Consider the following 27,224-nt stretch of genomic DNA (forward strand, 5'->3'; position numbering starts at 1 on the left):
GAGCTGTCCCCTTCACATTTCACCTGTGTGTGTGTGTGTGCATGTGTGAAAGAGAAGTCCCCCCTCTTTTTGTCTTCTTGTAATACATAAGAAACGTGTAAATTTTGGCCTTTATGCCCCTAAATGAAGTCCTACATAACTGGGACCTATGGCAGGACTCAGGAGTGCACTCAGGAGTGCAAGTTACTTCACTGAAATACACTCAGTCTGTCATTTTAATTACTTTATGTTCCTATTAATGTGAGTGTTCATGGTTATCTATTCAGACCTCTGTCTTTCATAAGAGCATGGCTATAGTTTGGTCACTTTTATTTTACAGTGTGCTTTCTGACTATTGCCGGAATGATTTCTACACTCCTGACACAGGCTCTGCTGTGCAGTGTCTGGTGTCCTGTAGCATCTACAACTATCTTCAGTCTAGCTCCCAACCAGTTATTCACAATGGATGCCCTCAATGGTGCTGCTGAAACTGAAGATCCTAAACAAGCATCTACTGTTCCCGCTGTTCCAGACCTGGGGACAAATGAAACTGATCCAGTCGCAGATGTTGGAACTCATGTAAGTTCCCAGCATGCTGTAACACCCCCAGCAACCTCTCTCTTTAACAATGAGGCAGGTGGAGTGGAAAATAACATTAACCTTCAAGAGCTGAAGCCCACTTCTACTGGCCCTCAACAACCAGTCAGTTCAGAAGTATTTACCAACACAAAAACTGAGAACACTTTTTCAGTAACAATTGATCTTAGAGGAGAGGAGGAAAACAATACCATCTTAATCCCATTACTTGGTGCTAATGAAAGCATTGTATTTGATGATCACTTTGCTTCTTTCTCCATTAATACATCAAAGGAAAACAGTAGTGCAGCAGGAAAACAGTGCTTCTGTGACAGTCCTGCGCCTGAAGGACAAAAGGGAGAACGGGGTGAAAAAGGGGATCCAGGTAATTTTATCACTTAATGCCTTTTGTCAGCTACATTTTTCAAATGAGCTCAATTATTTCCTAGGTAAAAGCAGATGCATCAGTATCATGCTCAGCAACTACAAATCTGGATTCTGTGCTTGCTTATGCACTGACTGTGCATGAAACTACAGAATGTAAACAAAACAAAACCTGCCTTGTCCTATTGTGCCTAGCCACTGTATCACATGTCACACACAGTGTTGTGTGCTAATTTGCTATTCTTGCTGTACCTGCAATAGACACCTTCGGACAAGCTGAGGACCATCCTGATTGCACTGGCTTTTTTGTGTCAAAACTCATGCTGTCACTGATCACATGTATGTGCGCATGTGTTAGTTTATAGCACATCTAGCATTGTTAATGGTAGCTAAGAAAAGTGCAAACCTTTCTAGAAGTATATGAGATTCAGCATGATGAGTCATAATGGTTCATTTGGAATCATTGCTATCTGGTGTATAAATAAACACAATTTACTGATACTTTAAATATGTATTTAGGGATTCTTCAAGACTAGAGCTATTGATTCAATAGACTGAAATGGCTATCATGAAGTATTTCATGTAAAGAAGCATTTAGGGAGTTAGTAAATTGTAGCTTTTGGACCTTTCTAGCTATTACACTTTAACACGTGTAATAAATCCACATTTAGGAGCAACTAAGGTACCATTAAGCAAATTTAGAAAATTTTAGGCATAATACAGGATAATATCTGGGCATATTCTTTTGTATCAGTGCAGTTTTTGTACTGGTTCTATTCTCCCCTTGATAAACAAAATTACGATAGCATGAAAAATTAGAGGATTTATCCTTATTGCAGCCAACAAGAAACCCTTTGGAATTGTTTTTAAAGATTACTCCACATGAACAGTAATTTCTTTTCTAAATAAAAAATGTTTCTAAAAAAACTTGTTTAATGTAACTTTTTTGTCACCACAATATACCAAATTTTTCGAATGTTGTATTAAAAAGAAAAATCAAGGATGAGCCTATGTTTGCAAGTCCAGGCTCTAAAAATTTACAAACATTTACTCATATGTGTCATCCCATGAATAGGTAATGTTTAAAGCTACTAATGTGTGTAAGCCTCTAGAGCAGGGGTAGGCAACCTATGGCATGCAGGCGAAAGGCGGCACATGAGCTGATTTTCAGTGGCACTCACACTGCCCGGGTCCTGGCCAGCGGTCCGGGGGGCGCTGCATTTTAATTTAATTTTAAATGAAGCTTCTTAAACATTTTAAAAACCTTATTTACTTTATATACAACAATAGTTTAGTTATATATTATAGACTTATAGAAAGAGACCTTCTAAAAACATTAAAATGTATTACTGGCAAGCGAAACCTTAAATTAGAGTGAATAAATGAAGACTCGGCACACCACTTCTGAAAGGTTGCCGACCCCTACTTTAGAGGATCAGGCCCCTTAGCCTTGATTTAAATCCTATATAGGTCATTAAAGCCTGCAAATGATTTCAGAATGGAGCGGCTGACCATCTTTAATTGTGTAGCTCATCAAGTAGCACCACTACTATGTGTTCTTTTGAGATGGCATGATGACCACTCCTAAATGCTATAGTTCACTATATAGCATGAAACCTTAACATCAGACTAGAGATGGCTCCAATCTACACCTCTGGATCCAGCGCACTTAAATTTTGGAGAAGTTTAGATCCAGATTTGAACTTTGACCCATCTCTAAATTACATAATTTAAATTTCATCTTCAGAACCTTTAAAAACATAAACACACATATTTTTAAAATTATGTCCTTAATCTAACAAAATGGTTTTTTTGTATTTTTTTTAAAGGTGGGGTAATGTACAAATGACAAATAGCATGAGGTGATAAGACTTTTCATTCTTTTAAATATTTGTCTATTGTAAAATATATCAAATGGGTAATTTTTCACATAGGAAATTTACAGCTTAGCTTTCTATAATCACACAGTATAGAATGACCATTATAAAATGAAAATGTCAAGTGAACATTCTGATATGGAATTTTATGTTTGTTTGGGACATTTCACACTTGACAAAGAGCATATATAGGATGGTAATATCTGAAATACAACTGTTTTCTTTGTAGGTAACCCAGGGAAAAAAGGAGTACAAGGGCCCTTGGGAGAAACTGGACAACAAGGACTAAAGGGAGAAAAGGGTAATCAAGGATCCAAAGGTGATCTAGGTAAACCAGGGCCTCCTGGTCAGAAAGGAGAACAAGGTCGGTCTTCTTCCTGTCCAAACAGCAATAAAGGTGATGCTGGAAGCACTGGTTCTAGAGGTCCTCAAGGACCTAAGGGAGACAAAGGGGAGTGTGGAAAATCGGGTCCAAAAGGTGATATTGGACCGAGTGGGAGTCCTGGAGAAAAGGGGCATGAAGGAGAAAGAGGGCAAACAGGTAAGAGGGGGCCAAAGGGATATGCAGGGCCACCAGGAGTCCAGGGGGCTCCAGGTCTTAAAGGAGATTCTGGGGTTTATGGAAAAATGGGTCATCCTGGAAAACATGGGCCATCTGGACTTCCAGGACGAAAAGGAGAAAAAGGACAGAAGGGAGATTGCAAAGAAAGTGACACCACAGCTTTCTCCGTTGGTCTTCAAAAAAGAAACAGCTTCCCACCACCAGGGTCTCCAGTGAGATTTGATAAAATTTTCCTTAATGAAAATGAAGCATATAATGTGGAGTCAGGTGTGTTTGTAGCCAGCACTGGAGGCATCTACTCTTTCAGTTACCACGTGAGTGTTTCCAGCAAATCACTGAGGGGTGCACTTTTCCACAATGGTAAAAGAATTCTACAAATGTCCAGTGTAAGACCTGTCAAACAAGCTGCATATAATGTGTGTCAGGTTTCTGGATCTATATTTATTCATCTTAATGAAGATGATAAAGTTTGGCTCCAGATTTTGAATGCATCTCAAAATGGCCTGATAGCTGATGAAACCACTGATTCTGTATTTTCAGGTTTTCTGGTATTCCCTGACTAGAAAATTTCAAAATCATATAAAATACTGTAGATGTGGTTCCTGCAGTACTTAAACATAGGATCAGGGGACATCCAACACTCTGCAGGATAAGGCACATATGCTGTAATTATAAACTGCCAATTATTGACAGTGTCAACTCAGATCACAAAGACAAATTGCTCTTGTTTGTAATATGTTACATATTTGTACATTTCACTCTATTTCATTTAACTTCAAATTCTGTTTATGGAATCTATGAATGGGTGTAATTTCTTTTTCTTCTACCTCAGCAAGGGCATTATTATCACTGTTGTGAATTCTTTATGTAGCACCAAAATGTGTCCTGTGCATTTTGCAGAAATTTAAAAGCACTGGTCCCTGCCCCAAGACGTTTACAATCACAGAATCTAGGATCAGATTCTTAAAAGATACTATACTATAATATGGACAGTAGTGGTAGAAAGGGTGCACCGAGAGCTGGTCTAAATGAGTAGTTTTTCTAATCAAACATTTTAGCAGAAAATTTTCATTTCCGTCAAAATGTTTCAGTTTTTCAATGTAAAAGCGAAAACATTTTTGTGACATTGCCTCTGGAAAAGGGTGTGTAAAAGGAAAAAAGGTGTGTGGGGGGAAGGCAGAAAAAACAGAAAATGTTTCAGTTTGTGAAAACTGAAATTGGGTTTTCTGTCAAAAAATGAATACATTTTTGTGGGAAATTTTGAAAAAAATGAAAATATTTCAAAATGTTCTGCAGAAAACAATTAACCACCCAGCTCTACCTTCAACATCTTTTTTTGTTTTGTTTTCTTTGTTATTTCATCTCCTTGCCTATTTTCCTTTGAATTTTTTATCTTGCTGGATTTACTTGTTTCTTGATGTTTGTCCATTTAGCATCCTTGTTGTTTAATTCGTTTTAACAAAAATCCTGGCCTATTTTCTATCATGTTCAGTTATTCACCTTTTTTCTATTTTTTGTGCTAGTTTTTTTGTTTCTTTGTGCCTGTAAATGCAATTTTCCAATTTAATTTTTTACATTTAGGGAACAAGTAGAAGTGAAACCACTTCTAGAGGAACCTTCTGTGTCTCCTTTATTGATCTGGCTGCTGGCATTAATACCAAATATATTCGAACTGTTCTAATCTGTTTAAAAAATGCCATCCATAGGCCTGATCTTGCAAACAGCTCCTCCTCGGCATAGTGGTTAGTACTGTGAATAGCCCCGATAGTTATGTTCCCTGCCTCAGGCAGCAACATACATCCTGCCCTTCCCTCTCAGCCCTAAAGGCATCAGTTACCCCCATGAGTCTCCTAACAGGAATTAGGTGTGAAGTTGTAGTGGAAGAAAGAGCATCCAGAAAACCTTATTTAAGTTCAACCATCCCCAAACACCCCTGAAAAAAAATCTACCCGTGGAGGGAGAGGGAGAATTGGGAATTGCTAGGGGTGTCCCTCTTTTTCTCTTCCTGTCTGAAAGTCAAGGGGGGTGGACAGCTTGCGTATTAGGGCTTGCAAAGAGCTGATTTTGCCTTTAGGTTTGTGTTTCCTTGCTTTTATTGGTCTGTCACAATCTTTTAACCTGACCCTGATTTCCTGATGCATCAAAAACTCTTAGGGGCTGGAAGTAATGCAGAGTGGCCCTTAATGTTACTTAGGCATAACCTTGTGTACATTATTTGATCTTTATTTAGCTGTGCAAATAAACAATAGTTTGAATTATTTTGTTCTGCCTTGGATTCTTACTGAGACACACAACTAGCTAAAAAAAGAAACATTTATTTTTATACTAGATAAAATAAAAAGTTATTTGTTTCTTGTTTTGCGGTAGCCTTAGTTTCCTTCACAAAGCACTCTTTATTGGGATATTTGTGATTAAACAGATGCATAGGTTGAGATTTTTCAAAGATGAATAGGTGATTAGCCACAAAACTACTACTCATTTAAATAGGAATTGTGTGCCTAAATCTCCTAGTCAGCTTTACAAATCTCAGCTTATCCCTGTGGAAATGCATGATGCTAGCAATGTCTGTGGGTATATACTTTAAGGCATTTCATGGCCTGCATGCATCATTTATATCAGTTAAATGTGAATTCTAAATTATATTAATAAAGAAAGTGATGTAAGTGAAGGTAAACATTAATTTACATGCTCAGCCTCTGGGCTCTCCAAATTGTGCCTAAAATTCAATAATTACTGCTTAGCATGAAAACAAAGACACATTCTGAGTTTTGCATCATATCAGTTGCTGTTGGTAATGTGCAGTCGACTTACTGAGAAAATCTCCCATTCACCGACGCACCTGAAATTGTCACAGAACCAAGTAATAGTCTTTCAGCTCCCACACAGACAGCATTCAAGTCATTTAAGCAAATACCAACAAGAGATTGAAGCTGTCTTTGTAGCAAAGATAATGCTCTAACCTTTACATGCATAAATATGGCATTAGACTGGAAGCCAGGAAAGAGTAGCTTTGGTGAATACACAGGTAGCATTGTAAGTGGCAATAATCTTGATTTAAAAAGTTGCACTGTTGAATAAGTTATTTTCCTTCTGAAGGGTTCTGATTTGAAACCAACATAAGGATTTTATTACAACCAATTTGATAGCCGTTTCCTGATGTGTAGCTCCTGACTGAACAGATGTGACAAGTTCTCCAGTGTAGGCCTGATGCTGCTATCTTCTACTGATATAAGCAGTCCCATTGACCCACATCCACAAAGGAATTTAGGTGCCTAAACCCTGGATTTAGGCACTGCTGAGATCTTCAAAACCCATGCTCATCTGCCGCATAATCCTGTAGGTGCCTGAACTCACTTGGTGCCTATGTTTTTGTGGTAAAAGTTCCCTAAGCACCTATGTTTCTGCCTCCGGGCATGCACACAATGCCTCACTCTAAGCATCTGGATGCCTATCTGCCTAAGCCCCAGCATGATCATCAAACCAGGGGAAGATATCTTGCCTTTTGCGTCTGATCTGGTAGGGCATGCTCTGACCAGGATCAGGGCCCATCCAAAATCCAGGTGTTGGTGGTTGATCTGAGCCATTGATATTAGTGGGACTACTTGCAAGAATAAGGATTGAAAGATCTGGTCCATGATAATTCACAGAACTGCTCTATTATACCAGAACTGGTGCAGCAATAGACAAAGCAACCTCTTATGACCATTGTACTGTGCAGCCCCTTCATAATAATACATAAAAGGCTCTGAAAGGGCTTGCTGTCACACTATTATACATGTGGTGTTATAATGCTGAGTTGTTAAACAATGGAAACAATTATAACTCCTGCCTTCCTTTAGACACTGACACCGTAAGGTTATTTGAACTAAGTAGTTTTTTTTTTTTTTTTTTTTTAAAGAAAGCAGAAAGAAATGAGTCATCAGCTGAACCTAGCCTTTTCCAAGACATTTAAAATACATGAGTAACTTTGGTAACATTCAAGAAACAATTAAATGTTTTGACCCAAATACTCATTGTAATTGTAATGCAGTTGATTAAACTAATGCACACAATTTCATTTCAAATTACGAGTGCAAATTACCCTTTTTGTACCAACACTGTTTTATTTTTTTGTATTTGTTATATTTTATTTGGCTTCCAGTTGTAGAATGGGACTCTATTAAGACAAGTAATTTTCTTCCTTAATCCAGGAAATTTATCATTGTGGTTAATGAGAAATACTTGGCAAAACAGTCTAATTTTGTTGGTTTCCCTGTTATTTTTGGTCCTTCCATACAGAAGAATACAATAGAGTGCAATTAAAAAATGTTAAAATGTACAACATATTAAAAAGAAATTACAAACTTTCCAGGTGCCATTGTATCTCATTCTGTCAGGGGCTGAGGTCTTCCTGCCTGTTGGCTTCCATGAAAGTTGGGAGTGCTCAGCAACTCTCAGGAGGCATGTGGGCGTTGGCAGGATTGGGCCCATAGTATGTTGTCAATCCTCTTCCTGTTCACTGCTGTCCGTAAGCAGAGCAAGAATCTAAAAACTTGATAGCAAAAAAAAAATAGAATGTAAAGATTGCAAAATGTTGCAGACTCTGGGCCATATTTTGCTCTATTATACCGGTGTAAATCAGTTACCTTCGAAAGCATTTAAGCAGAGTCATTCTGGATTTATAACAGTGTTACTGAGAACAGAATATATCCCTTTATGAAGGCCTAATCCCCTATGAAACGATGCAGCTTGTCTGCAGTTCACATACACCCTTCCTTTGTCTCGTCAGGTTTTAAATATTTTGAATTTCAATTTAAAATATGCAGAATTGGGACTGATTAATGGATACACAAACCAATATTATTAAAAATGAACTGACCTTGTTGGGTTGAGGATCTTAGTCCTATTTTCAGCTTAGTAAGCATTAACTTTTAGTGTCGCTCCTAGTGGTTATTCTGTGATATTGTCAGGAAGTGTGGGCTAAGAGTGGGTTATAGTGGATTTTACAGCAAAACTCCTCTTTGACATCAAAGATTTTCAGACATCATCTGAAAAACGGATGAATCAATATGGCCTGGTATGTTTAATAACGTGCTGAGCTTTTTTTATTGCTAAAAGTCATAGAGTGTGTGTGTTGGGGAGAGAAAAGGTAATGTTTAAATTACAAATAGATAGAGGAAGATTACAGTTCCAGCAGCTTTTATCAAAGGAGAATTGATTGTTAACTTTAAGAAGGTCTGAAACAAACTCATTCTTTCTTGTCCAATGGCCAAACTGAATTTTGAATGTACTGTAACACAGTAAATGCTGAATCATTACATGAAATTAATTTCTGGTTTTGTTTTCACCAGGATGAGGACCCCTGCAGGGTCCTAGAGCCTGGGATCCAGCCCAAGCCCGGAAGTCTACACAGCAATGCAACACCCCAGTAGCCTGAGCCCCGTGAGCTTGAGTTGGCTGGCACGGGCCAGCTGCGGGATTTTCTTTGCTGTGTAGACATACCCTCTGTTAACCTGCTATGCTCTCTGGACAAAATTCCAAAGAGCTATTGCTATAGATAAAAATTTAGACACAATATCCCACCACCCATACTGATATTGAGTAGTTCTTTATTTCAGGGCTGTACCAGTGGGCCAGATTGAAGATCACCTCATTCCACACTGTTGTGGATCTCAGCCACTTTTTTGGCACCATACCATCTAGACCTCCTGGAGACCTATCCATGTGGACTGGGGAAAGGAGGGTGCAGGCTGTTAACATAAACTACACTTTTTGGAAGGTTGCAATATAACACTAATTTATTTCTTAGAATCCAGAACCCTAACACACAAGAAAAAAACACCATCACCATCAACACATTGAGACAAAACAGGCTGCTCCCTAACTCAACTTCCATAATAAAACTGGCCTTGCTCTAGGCTGGCTCTTTGCAGACTGATTGTACAAAACCCAGATTGCACACTTCCCTACCAAGCTCCCTAGCCTGCAAGCAGGACCAGGAAACCTCTTCTAAATGTAAAGTGATAGCTTATAATTTTAACACAATTTTTAATACACCACACAGGCTTGGAGGGTAGGCAGAACATCCTCATGCCATCCCTGCCAGTACTGCAGATCTTACCTGATTATGGTAATACATTTCAAGGCTATGGCCCCACTGAGGATCCCCAGGAGCCACTATGCCCTGGTGTAGAGTGACTCCAATAGAACCATGCAGCCAGAAAGTTTGTGGAATGGACAGCTGGGGCAGAAGCAGGGGATGAGGGCTTCTGTATGGATCCCATGGGATCGGTATGATGGGACAATGTGGAGTAATCGTCACTTGGGAATTCACATGAGAATTTACTTGTAAAAAATATTCTCCCACAATTTTTAATGTGGGAAGGGTCAATTTGCCCCAGTGATTGGTAATGCTCGGAGTGAATAAACATAACAGAATTAGACCCACGGTTTGCACAATAATTGTGAAAGACTGTGTTGCTCTGGCTGCTTAATTTCCTTTGCTAGAAGCAATGATGAAAGGCATCAGCTGCTGCAAAGGGTAAAAAGAGCATAAGAATGCTATACTGGTCAGATCAATGGTCCATCTAGCCCAGTATCCTGTCTTCTGAGTGTGGCCAGTACCAGATGCGTAGGAGGGACTGAATAGAACAGGGCAATTATTCAGTGTTTCATGCCCTGTATTTGTTGTATGCTGGTGAGGTTTTCTTCACTTCCACCATTTTATTTTCAGAACAGGTGCCTAATCAGTAGCTGACTTTTTGGCTTTGGCAATGAGGGTAAGTGAGAACATTCAAATAAAATACGAAAATTAGCATGTAAAATTATATGAACTTTAGTTGTGTATTTATGAAAAACAGTGAATCACATGCAATCTAAACATCATGAGACAAGCAATAACCGTTGGGATCCTGGCTGTTAATTACATCTCTTATCAGTCTGACTTTTTCAGTTGAAAAGCATTGCTGAGAAACTAAAAATTCTTGCTGCCAGAGTTTGTTTCCAACATCAAGTCTCCTGGCCTAGTCACATTGAACCCTCCATTGCTCTAAGTCTGTCCTGTCTTTACTTAAAGGCACAATGCTGTATAATATCACTGAGACACCACCTTTAGCTTCCCTTTTAAAATGAACAAACATGATTGGTGAACTATGCAGTTTCCAAAATTTAAAACAACGAGAGCACCAAAATGGACCTTGTGTTAAGGGAAAGGGAAACCACTCTTTATAAAGGCAGTTTTGGGTTTGGAGAAGGAAAAACAAAAAGGAATTAAACATCTTTAAACCAATTCAAAACTAATTTTCTCTGCAAATATTGATGGCCCAAACCTATTCCAGGTGAATGCCAAAATGTTCAGCTAATACAATGGGAGCAGGATCGAGCCCTGGAAGTTGATGATAAAGGAGAAATGTGAGTTCTGACATGACCAAAAATACATATTTTTACAATCAATTGACTTGACATTCAATCCCGTTCCTATTGCAATAGAGAAATTGGGTCCTAAATCAATAAAATATATTGCTATTGTAATTGGTATTCTTATTTGTCAGCTTGCCAAGTGTTATTGGAGAAAATCATGAAAGAGTCTTAAGCAGGAAAATGATTATATTAGAATCATGGACTTTGCTAAAAATAGATGAAAATTGGTTATAGAGAGAAAGTGGAAATATATGTGAATATAAGAACTGAGGAAACTAAGGAGGGTACAAGAAGGAATCCAAAGTGAATATATTGTATATTACATTTTCCATACATAGTTAGACCAAAAGTATCTAATAATTTATCCCAATACAAAAACACAAGTTAAATTTTTCCAAACTGCTCCAAAGTAAAATGATTCTGATGGAACATAACATATACCAAGAAACACATGAAATTTCTTCTATCAGAATGAAAGTCAGAAGGCTCAGGGGATTAAAGGCAAAAAGCAAACCAAACCAAAAGAAACAAAAACAACTCACAACTCCCCATCTAAAAAACCCCTCTGAGGATAGTACTGTATGAGAAATCCAAGCTAATTCCACTAAAACAAATAGTTTCAGGAATTGGAATCTATCCAAAATCAAACATAAAAGTATTCAAGTGAATGCATTTATAGTAGTTGCCGTTTGCTAATGGGAGTATACAGTGGTAGCTGAGATACACCTTTTTGCTATATATGTAACAATATATTTGCAGTTGCTACATGATGACAATTGGCAAATATTAACATTTAAGTGGCTTCTGCTGTAAATGACACTTTCCTAATATTACAATAGAGTGAGAGGCCCTGTTTATGACAGTTATCTATGGATCTTCTAAACAATTTGGATGTTGGAAATATATTTCTGGCTTGTATATGTACAGGAAAGAGACAAGGTGTGAAAACTATACTACCATTCCATCCCTAGAGGTGATCCCTCTTGCTAAGGGCAAAAGCACGTAACTTGGTTAGCATTTATAGAGCACTTCTCCTCTCTAGATCTCAGAGCACTTTACAAAGTAGGGTAAGTATAATGACTGTCTATGGACACTGAGGCACAAAGAGGTGAAGTGACATGCTCAAGGTCATACAACCAGTCTGTGGGAATGTCAGGAATAGAACCCAGGTTTCGTGATTTCAGTAGCCCCCTGGGTTAGCCACTGGACATTAGAAAAGAGACCTGCCTGGGCCGCACCTGTTTTGTGGTGCGTACTTCATCCTCTAGAGCTGTCAATCTGACACATTTCACCAGCCCAGACTTGCCAACACATTAGGAAATGTGAGATTTTTGCCTTATTCTCACTGTCTTTCTTACACCCACGCACACTCTACAGTTTATTTCTTCACCTTTCCTGTAGACACTGAAAGATGGTGGGGTTAAGATAAACAAGACCATTCCCTTACTTTGCAAACCCCTACACATACCTAACTAGAAAATCTCAGGGACTGTTAAATCCTGGGGGTGAAATCCTGGACTCACTGAAGTGAATGATAAAATTCACATTGACTTCAATGCAGCCAGGTTTTCACCTGGGACTTGAGTGAGGAGTGGCGTTGCATCTGTCACACTGCTCATCATGAACAATCTCAAAGTGTTTCTTTCCTTCTGCTCTTCTCATCTGACCCTGGGGTGTAGTGAATAGCATGCCATAAATTCCGATCTGTCTGGAGTAGCATAAAGGATTGTGCAAGCATCTTCTGAAATCACCGAAAAGCATTGCTGGGCAAGGAGAATCCTTTATGCTCGGTAGGCTGGTAGTAGGGGCCTGGAGAGCAGCCAGAAAAGGGCCAGGTGAAGAGCAGTGTCCCAGCCTGCGGGCAACATTTGCATTTCCTCAAATTTCAGTGTCATTCTAGTTACTTTGAGGAGAATTCACCAATCCCACTTTCTCTCTGTCAGAGTGGCCCATCTCATTGGTTACAATAAAAGTAATTAAAGAAATAAAACAGATTACTGCCTGATTGAGAATAAGATTGGTTTTTCCAATGTGCCATCCTGGGCGGGTATTCCTGATAAAGGAAACATTCATAAGGTAGGAGATAATAAACATTGCTTCACTTTATCTTCAGTATGGCTTTTGCAATGAAATTGTGGAGTTTAAAAGGTACTGTCAGTATAATTTACCTCAAAAAATCCTAGTGTATTTAATGAATGTGTAATTGTGAGAAGACTGTTCTACTCCCCCACCCCCCAGAATAAAAGCGCAAAATGTTATTCAAGCAACAAAGAAACACAGCCATCTGCCCATTATTTGAAGTCTTTTGGTTGTGGATAAACTTCTGTTGTGAACTAGAATATCTGAATTCAGTTATTCAGGGACAAAAACAATAGCACAGTTGCATTACGAGTGTACAGCTGTGAGACATATGCTAACATTTCATGGCCATTTAGACCCAATAAAGGATAGATGTGCTAAACTCGACATCATTTCAGTGAAGAATAATTGCTCTCAGTTTGGGTCTATTGTGAAATATAAACGTCAAGTGAGTATATTAGAGTGAATTATTTTAGAGCAATTGGAAAGAAATCTAATATAATGAAAAACGAACAATTTCACATTTATTAAAATGTATTTACATATATTAAAGTCTTTATTTTAGTGACACCTTTGCCCACTATAACACAGGGTTCAGCAGTCTAATTATCAGTCCTATTTTCAAGGGTGTAAAACTCAGACTTTAAAATTCACCACTAGCTGAAACATATACAAGCTCAGAGCATCTAGGCAATTTATTTTATTTGTATTCATTTTATTATGTTATACTATCATGTAAACCCATTCATTTGAATTTGGCCACTTAAATGTACAGTATCTCTGTTTTTAGAAATAGTCACAGATGCTCTTTGTGCCTGTCAAACTCTCAAATGAATTTGATTTGAAAAATTAAATTTTTTTCCTAAAGATAATTAGGCTACAATTTGGCAACTTGGCATAATGAAGCTATTTTGGCAATGAATTAAATATATTTCATGCCATTCAGATTTTTAAATAAGAAATAAAAATAAATCACAACTACTTCTGACATTTTACAGGAAAGCAGAAATTGCCATAGTGGATCAGCCCCGTGGTCCAGCTAGCCCTGTATCCTGTCTCCGACAGTGGACAGAACCAGCTGCTTCAGAGGAAGGTGCAGGAAATTCTGCTTTAGGCAATTATGGAAAAAAAACCATCTAAGTTAAAGTTTCTTCCTAATGTCCTATATTTAGAAGTTGGCTTTGCCCTGAAGCATGAAGGTTTATATACCTTCCGACGCTCTACGGGGTGAAAACCTGCCCCATTGAAATCAATGGGAGTTTTGCCATTGGTTTCAGGGGCCAGGATTTCATGCTAGGTGTTTTTAATCTTTATTATAATAGCTCTTGCTCTTCATGTTATAATAACTACATTAAAAGTAGTCTAATATCTAACTTGAAAAAAAGTCATGGAATTAAAAATTAAAATAAATGCTTTATGCACATTGTAGCCTTTGTGTTCCCAAACTCATGCCTAAGAGACAGACTGTCAGCAAGTGACGTGGTATTTCTTCACTTTTGTGGGATGAAGCTAGACCTTACAGATATTAGTTTGCATGTTTTATTTATGATCCTATAATGTGCACAGAAATGAACTGACAATTCAGATACTATTGTACTGTTCTGCTTGCTAGCTCCTAGGAGTAACCTAACAGTGTAAATGCTATTGGTTTGCTGTTCTGGTTGCAGGTTTGTAGCATTTGTAAGTTATGGGTTTTCCAAAGCTTCCTGCCAGGTGTTTAAATTGACGTTCTGCTCTAATGAACCACACAAACCATTACTTTGCTAATTGCCTGAGTTACAGTGCTCTGTACAAAGCCATGGATTGTTCTGAGTCATTCGGAGTATAAAGTAGCAAAGATATCCTGAAAAAGGAAGTGGCTGATGACCTTTCACATCTTGCATTAATCTGTTGCTAACATCTTAGAAACAGTCACCCTCTGTTCTGTTCTTGGCTGGTGCTGAACCTGCTGCTTTGAGGTAAATGTATTATTATCAGCCTCTTGGCTCAAAAGCCACTCACTGCATTGTGACTAGATGGGCACTAAGAGGTACTTATGCTCTGCAGTTCTAGGTTATTTCCCCTGGGATGATCAGAGCAAGTTTTGAAACAGTAACTATGGGCCGGGAGCTGCAGAGTGCCTTCTGTAAGGTGAAGAGTGGCCCCAAGTTGTGCTGAAGTTATGTGAGTTTTAGGGTACCTTGTCAGATCAGGTCATACTCACACGTTAGGCAGTGACTGCCCCTTGAGGTATGCACGCTAGCCATGGCTGCATGATCAGACAATATGAATTTTACTCACTGCACCAAATAAACATTCTGAGCATTTCCTTATCTAGTCAGTTTTCTCTTTTTAGACAACACTAAAGTAAGTAAGGGTGGAGTAAGAATCCTTCCCTACTAAACCTCTGAGGGTGACACACAGGGTACTGTGTCTATTAATCCTTCACCAGATCAGGTGAGCAGGCAGAGTGGGGCATGGGTGGAGCTTTGGCTCTGACGTCCACCTGCCCACACGCCAGCCAGCACACCTAAACCAGCAACAGATTACTGCCCTTCTGGAACAAATGGGAACCAAGGAAGGAACAGAGTCTGATTCACAATTCCTTCCTTGGCTGCTCCTGGGGCAGTACAGCTACACACTAGTCCTTAGAGCGAGACCCAAAGTCTCTTTCTTGTCCTTAATATAATATTAAAATATAATTGGTTTAGGGTTTCTGCATGAATTGCATCACATACGCCAGAAGCTCCTAAACTGTTGTTGGCAGATGCCTGGTGGTCTGGGAGGCGCTAACTGCGTACATGATGCTGGCTCTTCTCCTGGTTTGCAGCTAGAGAAACAGAACAAGTGGAAGGGTGAGACAGCCTGTCAACCTAGACAGTCAGGCTGGTTGAAAATGTTCTGTCTAAACTATTTTTTGATGGAAAATTTGATGGAATTTTTTCATGAAAAGTGTCTGCTTTCTGCAGAATTTTTTTTGTAAAAAACCAAACATCTACAAATGGAAAGAGTCTATCTGAAAACCAAAATTTAGAGATGCTGCTGTTATGCTTTATGGCAATTGTAGTTCAGTTGCTACATGTCTCCATTGTTCTGTATGGGCCAGATTCTCCAGTTGAACTACAGGTCCTATGATGCACTGTGCATCCACTCCCCAGAGGGGCACATAGGGGTGAATCATGGGCATTGTAGTCTGTCCAGGGAATCCAGCCTATAGAAGAGAATGGGAGCATGAGGCACCTGAACTACAATTCCCATAAAGTACCATACAGCATGTTTATATTGAAATATTTTGGTTTTCAGCTGAAGTATTCAGTTTTCAAATATTTGCTGAAAATTATAATTTTCCATGGAAAATTTAGACGAAAATTAATTTTGTTTTTGTTTTCATCAGAATTTTCTGTAGACAGAACTCCTTATTATACTGAGGACAGCAAAAAATATGTAAACGCTTTCCTAGTGTTAGCTTTCAGTGTAAGGAACTGCTGTAGTTGCCACTGCAATGTTATACGATTAGTTAGCAAGAGGGGAGATAGTCTTTATAATAACCAATTGGATGTGAGGTAGTCAACACAATTGTTGAAAGGAAGGAAAGCGGGAGTCCACAAGACCATCCATCTTTTGAAATGTGGTCCGCACTCTGAAAATGTTTGCAACCCTGCTATTTAGGCTCCCCTTCTTTGCTTAAGCAATTAGCCGTATGAAAGATAAGGAAACCAAGATGAAAATTTAGACCAAGATAGAGTATGTAATTGGAAAACCTTACTTTCTTTGAAATATTTACTTCAGACCGCTTTGAATACTTAGGGTGTAATTTTGTTTCCACTTATTCCTTTAAAGCAAAGCCTTTCAAAGCGGGTAATTGTGCTTGACTCTGAAGTCATTATTGAATTCTCTCTAATAATTTCAGTACATCACACACTTCAGAATCTGGCTTTTCTGTATTCATTGGAGCCACCCTGCATGGTCTTGATCATCCATCCCTTGCACCACATGTTTCTCAAGCTTTTTAAAGACATATTGTGGTGTTATTAGGTCCAGGAAAAGCTACAGAAAAAATTGGGGCTCCAGCTCATTGTTTCTCTCCACTGGGGAAGGGGTTTATGGGTTAGATCTTGAAAACCCCCATTGACAAGCATAGTCCCATTGGAATCCCAGGGAATTCAACTGGAACAGTCCCAACTGAAATCAGAGGGACTACTCAAATGATTGTGTTTTGCAGAATCAGACTTGATGTTTGGAGGAAGGGAGGACCCATGAGTCCTTTGTAAATATGTGGATTTATCTTCTACAGACAAAAAGCCAAGGGGCAATTTCTGCTCTCTGGTATACTCGTATAACCCACATTGAAGTCACTGGGACACTAGTATAATTGAGAAGAGAATTGGTCCCAAGTGCTCAGATAACACAAAAGCAGAGTTCTTGGGTGTCTGCTTCCTTCTCCATTTGCCTTTCCCATTTTGGTTATCTGAAGGAGGCTGTTTTATCCAGCAACCTGCAGAGATACAGAAGCCCCCATGAATGCAATGGCTTTAGTGGCAAACTTATTCAAACCAAAAACCGTTTGCAATTGGAGTTAAAAGAGTAAAATGTATTTATTCATCTAGGAGAGTCAGAATTTCAGGGGTAAGTCACAATTTCAGATCCACCTGAGCTTTTGCATATATTTCCTCCTCTCCTCTTGCAGCTCCCTAGCTACTGCTTGCCAGCATCTCTCTCTTTCCTTCACAGGGAGCTGGGGCCCAGCTACCTCCAGCTGTGATGAAATGTATGCCAGGCTTCAGCTTCTTGCCCTGAAACCACTACTACCAACTCCTTCTTGCCTCCAGGCTTTTCTCCACAACAAGGGCTAGAAAACATACTTAAAAAGCCAAAATTCTCATGCCATCTCTTGATACCAGGAACTGGGATTCTATGACAGGTGCCAAATGTTGGCAGAGTTGGCAACACTGGTAGCCATGGTCACACTTAGAGGACCTGGTTCTGTACTGCATCATGCCAGCTTTATGCCACTTGACATCTGGGTGTGTGTGTGTGGGGGGGAAACGTGCTAGCCACGGACATTATTTCTCATTTTAAATATAGAATATCTCATTCTGGTCGAATCTTTTGAAACAACATTAGCTTTGTTAGTGTGACCACTCTAGATTTCAAGCAGAAAGGACTGGTTTTGCTAGTTTCAAATTACTGATATTTCACTGTGTTCTAATTGCTTCAGTTAGGTTGCTAAGCAGAAAAATAATGAGATGTAAAAACCTTCAATAAACTTTCTTTTCAAATTAGAGATGGCATAGAAAGTGTCTAACAGGACATCAAAGATTCCTCTCTCTAACTTTGTGGCATTTATGCTTTCTTCATGTGTTACAAAGATAATTCTTGCATTAGGACAAAGCCTACCTACTCCCAGTGTGTCCCACTTGAAACCTCTGAGATTTCTGGAACTATTGCCAAGAGCTGGGCATCTAGCAGTACTGTCTTTTTGTGTCTCTTTACAACAGGAACATATCTACTCATTATAAAATGCAGGGTTGCACAGCAGGAACTCTTAACTTCTTTTACTTTCCACATGTCACTCAATGCCAATCTGAGAAGTTGGCCTAGGTAGAGGGCCCCTGTAGCTGCATAGGGCCCCCACTGAAATCAATGGGGCTCTGTACAGATACCAGGGCCTCTCCTCATAGAGCAACTGACAAGATCAGGGCTGTGAGCTGTTTTTAATTAAGAAGAAACCTGCTTAACTGATAAAATTTTTACTTTTGCTCTTTTACTCTTTGCTGTTTATATGTCAAGCTCCTTCTCTTGGATTTAAAAAGAAAAGGCTAACAGTGAGAAGTGCAGGCAAAGCAATAACGAATGCAAAACAAGTGAACCTTACAGGGAAATTGCTAATACCAGAAACCTGCTGCAATGCTTTATAATTGCATTAATCTTTTCTTACAGCTACAAAAATGTGGCATTTACCTTGGCACAGAGCCACCTTCATTATACTTATTGCTGCTGCTGTACGCACAGAGGCGAAAGCTACCCTGGCTGAAAAGTTTACTAAGATAAAGTCTCCAGAGATGGAGGTCACTGATGGCCTTGACACATCCATTGTGCCACCCACTGAAGAAAGTCCGTTCACAGAACTATCGGAAACAAGCGAAATGCCGGTGGAGTTATCCTCGCTGAAGCCGGCCTTCAGAACGGCCACCACGCTGTTTCCTTTTGAAAATTTTACTCTTGACACAGCTGATTTCTTTTTTAATTGCTGTGATTGCTGCACCCCTGTGTCAGGTCAGAAAGGGGAACCAGGAGAGCATGGACTGCCAGGTAGGGGAAAGCAATTATTATCATTATTCATTTCTCAAGAGGCAGTGTCAGCTGTAGCATATGAACTAAGAAGACAGTGGCAATGATTCTCCAGTTTTATTAATTCTTGAATAAATTCTCTTGCAGGCCGGAACATCATGCTATGGTGATTTACACCAGCTGAGGATTGGCCATAATGGATTCGTATTACATATAATATCAGATAAAAATCTAATTATTCTTAAATGCTACATTAAAACAATGCTAACTTAGGGCCCAAATCTGTAAGTCCCTCACATGTGGAACTCCAATTAAAATCAGTGTTCTGCATATAGAGGACTTACAAGGTCTCAGGTTTACACTCAAAACTAAGTAGAATCAGAGTTACTGTTGCACACAAACTCCTGGACAAGACTCCATCTTCCTCTGCCTCTCTCTCCCTTTGTATTTTAGAAATCCCAGAAAACTGTGCAATATTACATTTCATATATGGTGTTGTTACAGAGAGAAGGGTATGATTATTATGTTCCATTATTTTTTTTAACTGAGTGTTAATAGAGCAGCTGGCACCAGGCAACCCACAGAAGAAAACAATGTCCTTGCACTGAGGGTAGCATACAATCGATACCAGACAGACTATACAAAAAGTGCACTAAGGACTGTTGTACTTACATCATCTTTATTGCTTTATAATGGAGTTATACCTGGGATTGGAAAAGAGAAAGAGTGGCCATTCGGAGACGGACAGATCACCCCCAAAAGCTTTAACCTTCCCCCCAATTTTAATTTTCCTTATTTCCCTGGTTTGCCAGACTCTGAGAGCATAGATTTAAAAAGAGATAAAACCTGATAGTCTACCCAATCCCTCCACTAGCCAATGCAATATTTTCTTCCATGGTGTCTGCAGTCTGATTTTACGTCTGCCAAGCAGTGAGACTTTTACTACCTCTCTTAGGAGACTACTCTACAGGAAAATATGATTTAGTAGCTAGGAAAATGTTCCTGATATTCAGTCTGAATTTCCCTTTGCTCACGTTGATCCATTTAGTCCTTGTCATATCCTCATTTCCTCTCCCTGCACTTTTGTGTTTACAGTCTTCTAATAGTTGCAGATTGTTTTACATATTCCCTTTAGCATGGTTTTGTGACCCTTCATGCTACCTGAAAGTAGTTTTGTGTTTTTCTACAGGGTTATATCCTTAATAATAAAATCCCTGACCCTTTATTGGAAACAGGGAAGTTAAATGCAAAAGACAATAAAGGCTCCACATTTTAAATATGATTAATTTGCTCAACAGAGTCTCTATAAATACCCTATAAATATTTTATAAGAGCTATATATTTTGTAACCTAATATATTGTATGTTATGTAACCTTTTTATTATTAAAATACACACCCAGATAGGGCCTGATTCTGACACCTTTACTTTGAGCAGGAGCTTAATCTGCAAGTCCCTTCCTGGGGGGAGGGATAGCTCAGTGGTTTGAGCATTGGCCTGCTAAACCCAGGGTTGTGAGTTCAATCCTTGAGGGGGCCACTTGGGGATCTGGGGCAAAATCAGTACTTGGTCCTGCTAGTGAAGGCAGGGGGCTGGACTTGATGACCTTTCAAGGTCCCTTCCAGTTCTAGGAGATGGGATATCTCCATTAAAATAAAATAAAAAAAAATAAAGTATTCACATTCATTTTAATGGCACTACTTTTGGAGAGAGATACTTTTCATCTGAGTAAGGGTGGTAGAATCAAGCCTAGAGCTTTTTAAATATACTATATTCAAGGGACTCTAGTCTCCTATTGTTAATAAGGGACAACATTGTATTAGCTATAGAGGGAGTTCTATGTATACATCTCCTGAGGACTGACGGAAGAAGAGCTCATGTCAAGTTGTTTGTATTGTGATAATGAACAGGGCCAGATGTGCATGAGCTAGCCCAAGTTTTTAAAGCTTATTGTAAAATTAAACCACTGAGTATCTTGCTTGCTTGTCTTTCTGATGTTTCTCACAATGTGTGGATCTGATCTGCCCGATTACCATACTTGAATTTGCAGATTAAAAAAAAAAAAAGAAAGGGTGGAGTTAATTAGATATAGGATGTCTTCAGGTGCATTTAAATACTGGACACACAAATTCGGATGTAATCTATGCATTTGGGCTTCTATAGCTGTATAGCAGTTGAAAGCTATTTTTCAACTTTTTCAAGCTAAGAGACCTCCAAACTCAAAAATCAAGGTCTTAAAAATGGCATGGGGATTTATGCACTAGGTGAAAGACAAAGGTCCATGAACCAGTCAATAGATATAGCATGAAATATAAATGGGGATTTTTATAGCTGACGAGAGCATTTAGCCACACAGTTCCCATTAATTTCAGCTGTATAGCTAAACACCCTAATTGGCTTTGAACAATTACACTGTTTTTCATCTGTGAAGGAAATATGACTCAGTCCTGAGCCCTGCTCTGCTTCTTTTGTAGCACTCCCATGACCCCCCAAAAATACTCAGTTCTTCTCTGTTTCCACAAAGCTCCCATCAGTATGTGGCACCCCCCATCATTTGTGGCTTATTACCTAACTAACATTCATAGGTCACTTTATAAAGTTCATCCTTTTCAGTCACTATGAAGATAGAGTTCCATTGACTAATGAATTTTCAAATGCTCATTTTCCAGGTCCTAAAGGAGAGCTGGGAGATGCTGGCCCTCAGGGCCTACCAGGAATTCCTGGACTTCAAGGTCCAAAGGGCTTCAAAGGAGACAAGGGTGAGGAAAAGTAGCTGCTCATTTCAAAAGCACATGTGATTTTTTTTTTTTGCTCATATGTTTTTCAGTCCAATAAAGCAAAATTGTAGGAGAAATTATTTTCTAAAGCAATTGAAATGTCTTGGTACAAACTGATACCTTGTAATTCCCATGGCCTGTAATACCGTAAACCAATAGCTTATAACAGCACAAAATGAAAATGGATATTCACAAAAGCCTGATCCAAAGCTCATTGAAGTTCTACCTCAGTGGGCTTTGAATCAGGCCCATGTGTAGTAAAGATCTTCATGAAAGCAACAGGCAGGCACAGAAGCAGCTTTTAAAAGCTAAATCTCTCAGACCAAATTGACTGCACCCAGCAAGAGAGTAGAATTTAATTCATTAGCTGTAACTGCATGCAAAGACTCCCATTCACTTTAATATTCTTTGGACCAGGCCCTCAGTGGTCACTCTACTATCATGTATCACTCTAAGTATGGCCTAGAAGTTTCTTGCTCATAGAGAAAACATTTTTAAAAAAATGTTTAAAAAGTTGGTCCACTAAACTAACTGTTATTTAGAGTGATGCTTCTCTGTTTGCACCTGTGTGATTTTCAGTATCCCTAAACACTTAGCACCTACACTTGAATAATCACTTGTCCCAGGGATGGTTGCTGTAGATGAAACAAACTTAGAGAGTTGTGTGCAATACAAAAGTGAGAAAAAAGTCAAGCATGGTCCCATTCGGAATATTTGCAATAATCATAGGTACCTAGTCAGGTTGTGCATCCTCTTCTAAGCCATCCTCTGATGAAGAGGTGGTCTGTGTGGTTATTGGTTCTAATTAATCATTTGCCCTGGAAACCTGTGTTCAGATCTCAAGTGAAAATGAGTTTGATGGTCATCGCAGAGTTCTCACTTTGCATGTCACTAAACTACCACACACTGGACACAATTCAGATCAATTGCCTGTTTTTGTCCAAAGGGTTTAGTGTACTAGAATAGTGCACGAGGACTGAATTGTACTGGCAGAGCTATAAGTGGTTGCTTGCACAGCATTTGCATACATCATACTTTGCTAAAGCCAATAAGTACTGAATACACTTGAACATTTTTTCAGGAAAAAAAAAAAAGACATCAGAGTGTGATTCAACTGATGTCCACTGCTACGATGTCCCCTCTTGCCTAATGCTTTCTAGGGCTGTGAAACTAAAATGATAATACTGAGTCTAGTGACTATCAGCTTTTCTATCGGGCCATTAAATGACAATAAATGCCCTCCCTATCCAACATTACTGATTGTATATGGTTACTTATTTCTTAGGCATTAAGATGAACCAGATAACTATGGAAGTACAACACGATGGGTAGTTTGATGGGTGCTGGTGTTTTGGAGTTTTCAGTTAAGGGGTCCCAAAGAACCTTCTTAGGACTGTCATTTTTTAAGTTCATTTTTACTACAGGAGAGAGAGTGACGCACACACACACACACACACACACACAAATGGTGTAAGCCCCATGCTGCATAAAGAATGTTTTGCTACAAATAATATACATAGCAGCATATTAATGGTAACAATGTCTTAGGAGATAAAGGAGAACTTGGTGACCAAGGAACAAATGGAATTCCAGGGTATCCAGGTAAACCTGGAGAACAAGGTACGTAAGGCTACACCAGAGTACTCAAGAACATTGATCTATCTTCCTCTTTAATCTGGTTTTCTAATATTTAATCTGTTTTTCCCCAATCTGGACTTCACTACTTAGTTTTTATTCAGTCCACATTCAGGAAAAACTCACTACAGTCAGTGGGAGCTGTGCTTGAGTAAGAACTGAATGTGGACTTCAGTATTTAGATCACAGTCTACATATTGAATTATGTTGTTTATCTGTCTACCTTCTTGTCTACCTATGGTGCAGTTTCAATAATTTCATTTTGTTAAATGTGCAGATACTATAAACTTTAGCCTGTCCTAGTGGGGCGGGGGTGGGGGGAAGGGAGAGACTCTGTGTGTGTGTGTGTGTGTGTGTGTGTGAGAGAGAGAGAGAGAGAGAGTGTTCCTGTAGGGGAGTATGTTCCACCTGGAAAATGTATTGGAGATGGGATTTGTTGCAATCTGTTGCATTCTGAAGGCAAGAAAAGTTATTCTTCAGTGAAAAGTAACTTTATGAGCTGGAGATAAAATTCACACCTGGCAGTGATATTTTCAGCCATAGTGGGAAAAACCTCATCAGAGACAGATCAGATCCTCTGGTGCAGCCTAATGGCACAGAATGCACAGGGATATGTGTGCAAATGTGATTTAAAACTGCTCTTTGCAGGTGTGTCATCCCTGGGCTGCATTAGAGGAGTCTTGGGGTGCAATCCAAGGATCAGCATAGTGTAAAGTTGTCCTGACCACCTGCTTTCCTGAAGCCACAACCTTTTTTCTCTGCTGCGCTGACAGCAGGAGAGTGTGTGGTGTAGGAGTTGCTACACTGGCACTTTGCCACCAGAGGATGACCCTCACACTGGGGCAATCTTCCTTTGGTTAAGATGGCTTTAAGGCCAGACCACACCAGCAGATAGATGGCACTGGAGAATCTTGCCCTGTATAGAATACAAGTATTTTATCAATTGCTTTTAATATGGTGGATTTAGTGTTTTCAGTTGTATGTTGCCCCTCAATTTTATGGTAAATGCATTAAAAAAACTAACTTACTATTTCTGCCTTTTTTCTTCTTTGATTCCACTTTCTCTTTCTTTCCATATACCTTGGCCCTGTTTTTAATGTCATCGGTTCTCTCTTTTCCATCAAGCCAGCTTCCTCCCCACATACCCAGTGTTGCATTCTCTTTGGTCTTCTCCACGTTCCCAACCTCTCTCTCTGTCCTCATCTTTTATTCCTGTTCTCTCTTGTTTTCTAATCTCCTTCCCAAGCCTTCTTAGCTTCTTACTCCTCCTTCTTCCCTTTTCTAACCTCTCCTCTCAACATCTTCCTCCTCTTGCCTCAGTTCCACTTGTTCCCATCAAATCCACTCAGCCCACGATGACTCCCCTCCCCCAAATCCACTGCCCCCCTCACTCACCATACAAATTACTCTCTCCACTCACTCACCCCACTCCAGAGGAAAACAGAAAGAAAACATTGAGAATGGAACATACAGTCTTCTTTTTAGCCCCAAGCACCTGGCATTTACATCTGCTTCTGCTAGCCCCTACCTAGCACAGTGACCAGCCCAAGGCTAGTAGTGCTGCATGGTTTTTATTCTTTCTTGTGACTCTTTATTTCTATCTTTTTTTATAGGTGAAGCTGGAGTTAAAGGAGATAAAGGAAACTCTGGCCTTCCTGGAATGAAGGGACAGAAGGGAGTGAAGGGGGACACTTGTGAGAATGGGACCAAAGGAGAGAAGGGGGACAAGGGAGAGCTGGGCTTACAGGGGCTAGATGGGGAAAATGGAGATAAAGGGGAAAAGGGAGACCTGGGGGAAAAGGGGCATTGTGGGGAGCCAGGGGAGAGAGGAGAGAGGGGGGAAAAAGGGGAAGCTGGAATAAAAGGGGAAAAAGGCAGCAAAGGAGACACTGGAGTTGAGGGTATTCCTGGGATGAATGGACAACAGGGAGAAAAGGGTGAGCCAGGCAATAAGGGTGAAAAAGGGGACTTGGGACCAGCTGGTGTGATGGGACCTCTTGGGCCAAAGGGAAATCCTGGTAGTAAAGGGGCACGAGGAGCTAGTGGAAAGAAAGGCTCCAGAGGTATCAAAGGTTCCAAGGGTGATAACTCAAAAGTCCGAAGATCAGCTTTCAGTGCCGGCTTGTCAAAGTCTTTCCCTCCACCAAATATCCCTATTAAATTTGACAAGATTTTGTACAATGACCAGGAAGATTATAATCCTTCTACAGGCAAGTTCAATTGCAGCATTCCTGGAGCGTATGTCTTTGCTTATCACATGACGATCAGAGGGCGGCCTGCTCGAATCAGCATTGTGGCTCAAAACAAGAAGATAGTCAAAACCCGTGAAACACTTTATGGACAAGAGATAGACCAGGCGTCTTTCCTGATCATTTTGAAATTAAATGCAGGGGATCAGGTTTGGTTGGAGGTGGGACGGGATTGGAATGGGATCTATGTCAGTGCTGAAGATGACAGCATATTTACAGGGTTTCTTTTGTATCCAGATGATATTTTTGAGACCCTAGCATAAGTATATGACGATAAACACACTACTAAGAAACGAAACATTTATTTCACGCTGATTGTCAGTAGGGGATGGAGGGAGAAGGGTGAAGGAGAAATAAAGTGTCACTTTAGTGAAATAGATGTCATAATCTTTCTATACAAATACTTATATTTGTAATAAACTGATTAATTTTAACTAAAGAGCCCCAAAAGATGCAACCACCCTCTATGCTGATGCCTAATTTTCATGATCATATAAAGAAATATTACACAAATGCATTCAGGAAGATATAGATCCCAAAGAGATTTTATTTACACTTTAGACCCAGGCTAGATCATCAAATCGTTAAAATTACACAGAGAAAGTCAATATATTAGTTTAATTCAGATAAGGCCAAATCTTGCAGTAATTGCAACTCAAAATGTCCATGAGAGTCAGTATTGAATTAGTTGGAGTTTCAAATTTTAGCTAAGGATTGTAGGATTTGACTCAGAGATTAATCAGATACAATTGCAAGTAGTAGGTTTCTTCAAATCATGTTCATAGATTTAAAAATGTTTGCTGTCAAACCAGTATTATGTGTTACTTTATACATGGTAATGCATGGAATAAAAGGTTGACTTAGAGATTGTATTATAATCACTCAATCAGTGCAAACGTCTCTGTTCATCAAATTATTGTTGTATTTACAAGAACTGAATATCTTTGGAATGGTAAAGAATAAAATAAGATGATTGCCTAATCTAATTTTTTTTCTATGATACACAGAGAAAAATACATTAATGTGCTGGTTGACAACATTGCAGCTGATGGAACAACTAGTTCAAATGATTTAGAGGAAAAGTACTTCTGTAAATGGTGTTTGGCTGTGGCATATCATCATATGATCAGAAAAGTCCTATAACTCAGTGAATGTTTAATGAACACATGGACAACTTTTTAAGAATTCCTTTGCCAAAGCCAACCTGAATTTAGGGAAGTAAAAATAAGAAATGACGTAGTCTTGGGATACCAGAATTGATCCAGGTCCTTATTAGCTTAAGAAAGTGCTGTATCAGAGGCCTTCTCTCACATTGATTAACTTCATAATTCCTTTTAGAACTTCAGAACAATATTGGAAATATTCAGTATGATAAATGGAATGGTTCTGATCACTCTCTTGCTACAATGAAAGTGACATCACATATTCCTCTCTCCCAA

At 39.3% G+C, this 27,224-nt stretch overlaps 1 protein-coding gene across 1 annotated transcript; it reads left to right on the plus strand.

The window, feature by feature from the left end:
- Positions 1–342: 342 nt before the first annotated feature.
- Positions 343–26,048, plus strand: OTOL1 (otolin 1). The gene is made up of 7 exons (XM_065411429.1): positions 343–940; positions 3,046–3,918; positions 15,546–15,689; positions 18,775–19,146; positions 21,794–21,883; positions 23,450–23,521; positions 25,150–26,048. The coding sequence occupies exons 1-7, from the start codon at positions 343–345 to the stop codon at positions 26,046–26,048; spliced, it is 3,048 nt and encodes a 1,015-aa protein (XP_065267501.1).
- Positions 26,049–27,224: the final 1,176 nt, after the last annotated feature.

This window comes from Emys orbicularis, chromosome 9 (assembly GCF_028017835.1).
Source record: "Emys orbicularis isolate rEmyOrb1 chromosome 9, rEmyOrb1.hap1, whole genome shotgun sequence".
Classification (NCBI taxonomy): Eukaryota; Metazoa; Chordata; order Testudines; family Emydidae; genus Emys; species Emys orbicularis.

Coding starts and splice junctions, on each gene's coding strand:
- OTOL1 (XM_065411429.1), top strand. CDS start 343: ATGATTTCTACACTCCTGACACAGGCTCTGCTGTGCAGTGTCTGGTGT. Junction 3,919..15,545: donor CACTGATTCTGTATTTTCAG/GTTTTCTGGTAT, acceptor TAATTGGTTTAG/GGTTTCTGCATGAATTGCAT. Junction 23,522..25,149: donor AGGTAAACCTGGAGAACAAG/GTACGTAAGGCT, acceptor CTTTTTTTATAG/GTGAAGCTGGAGTTAAAGGA.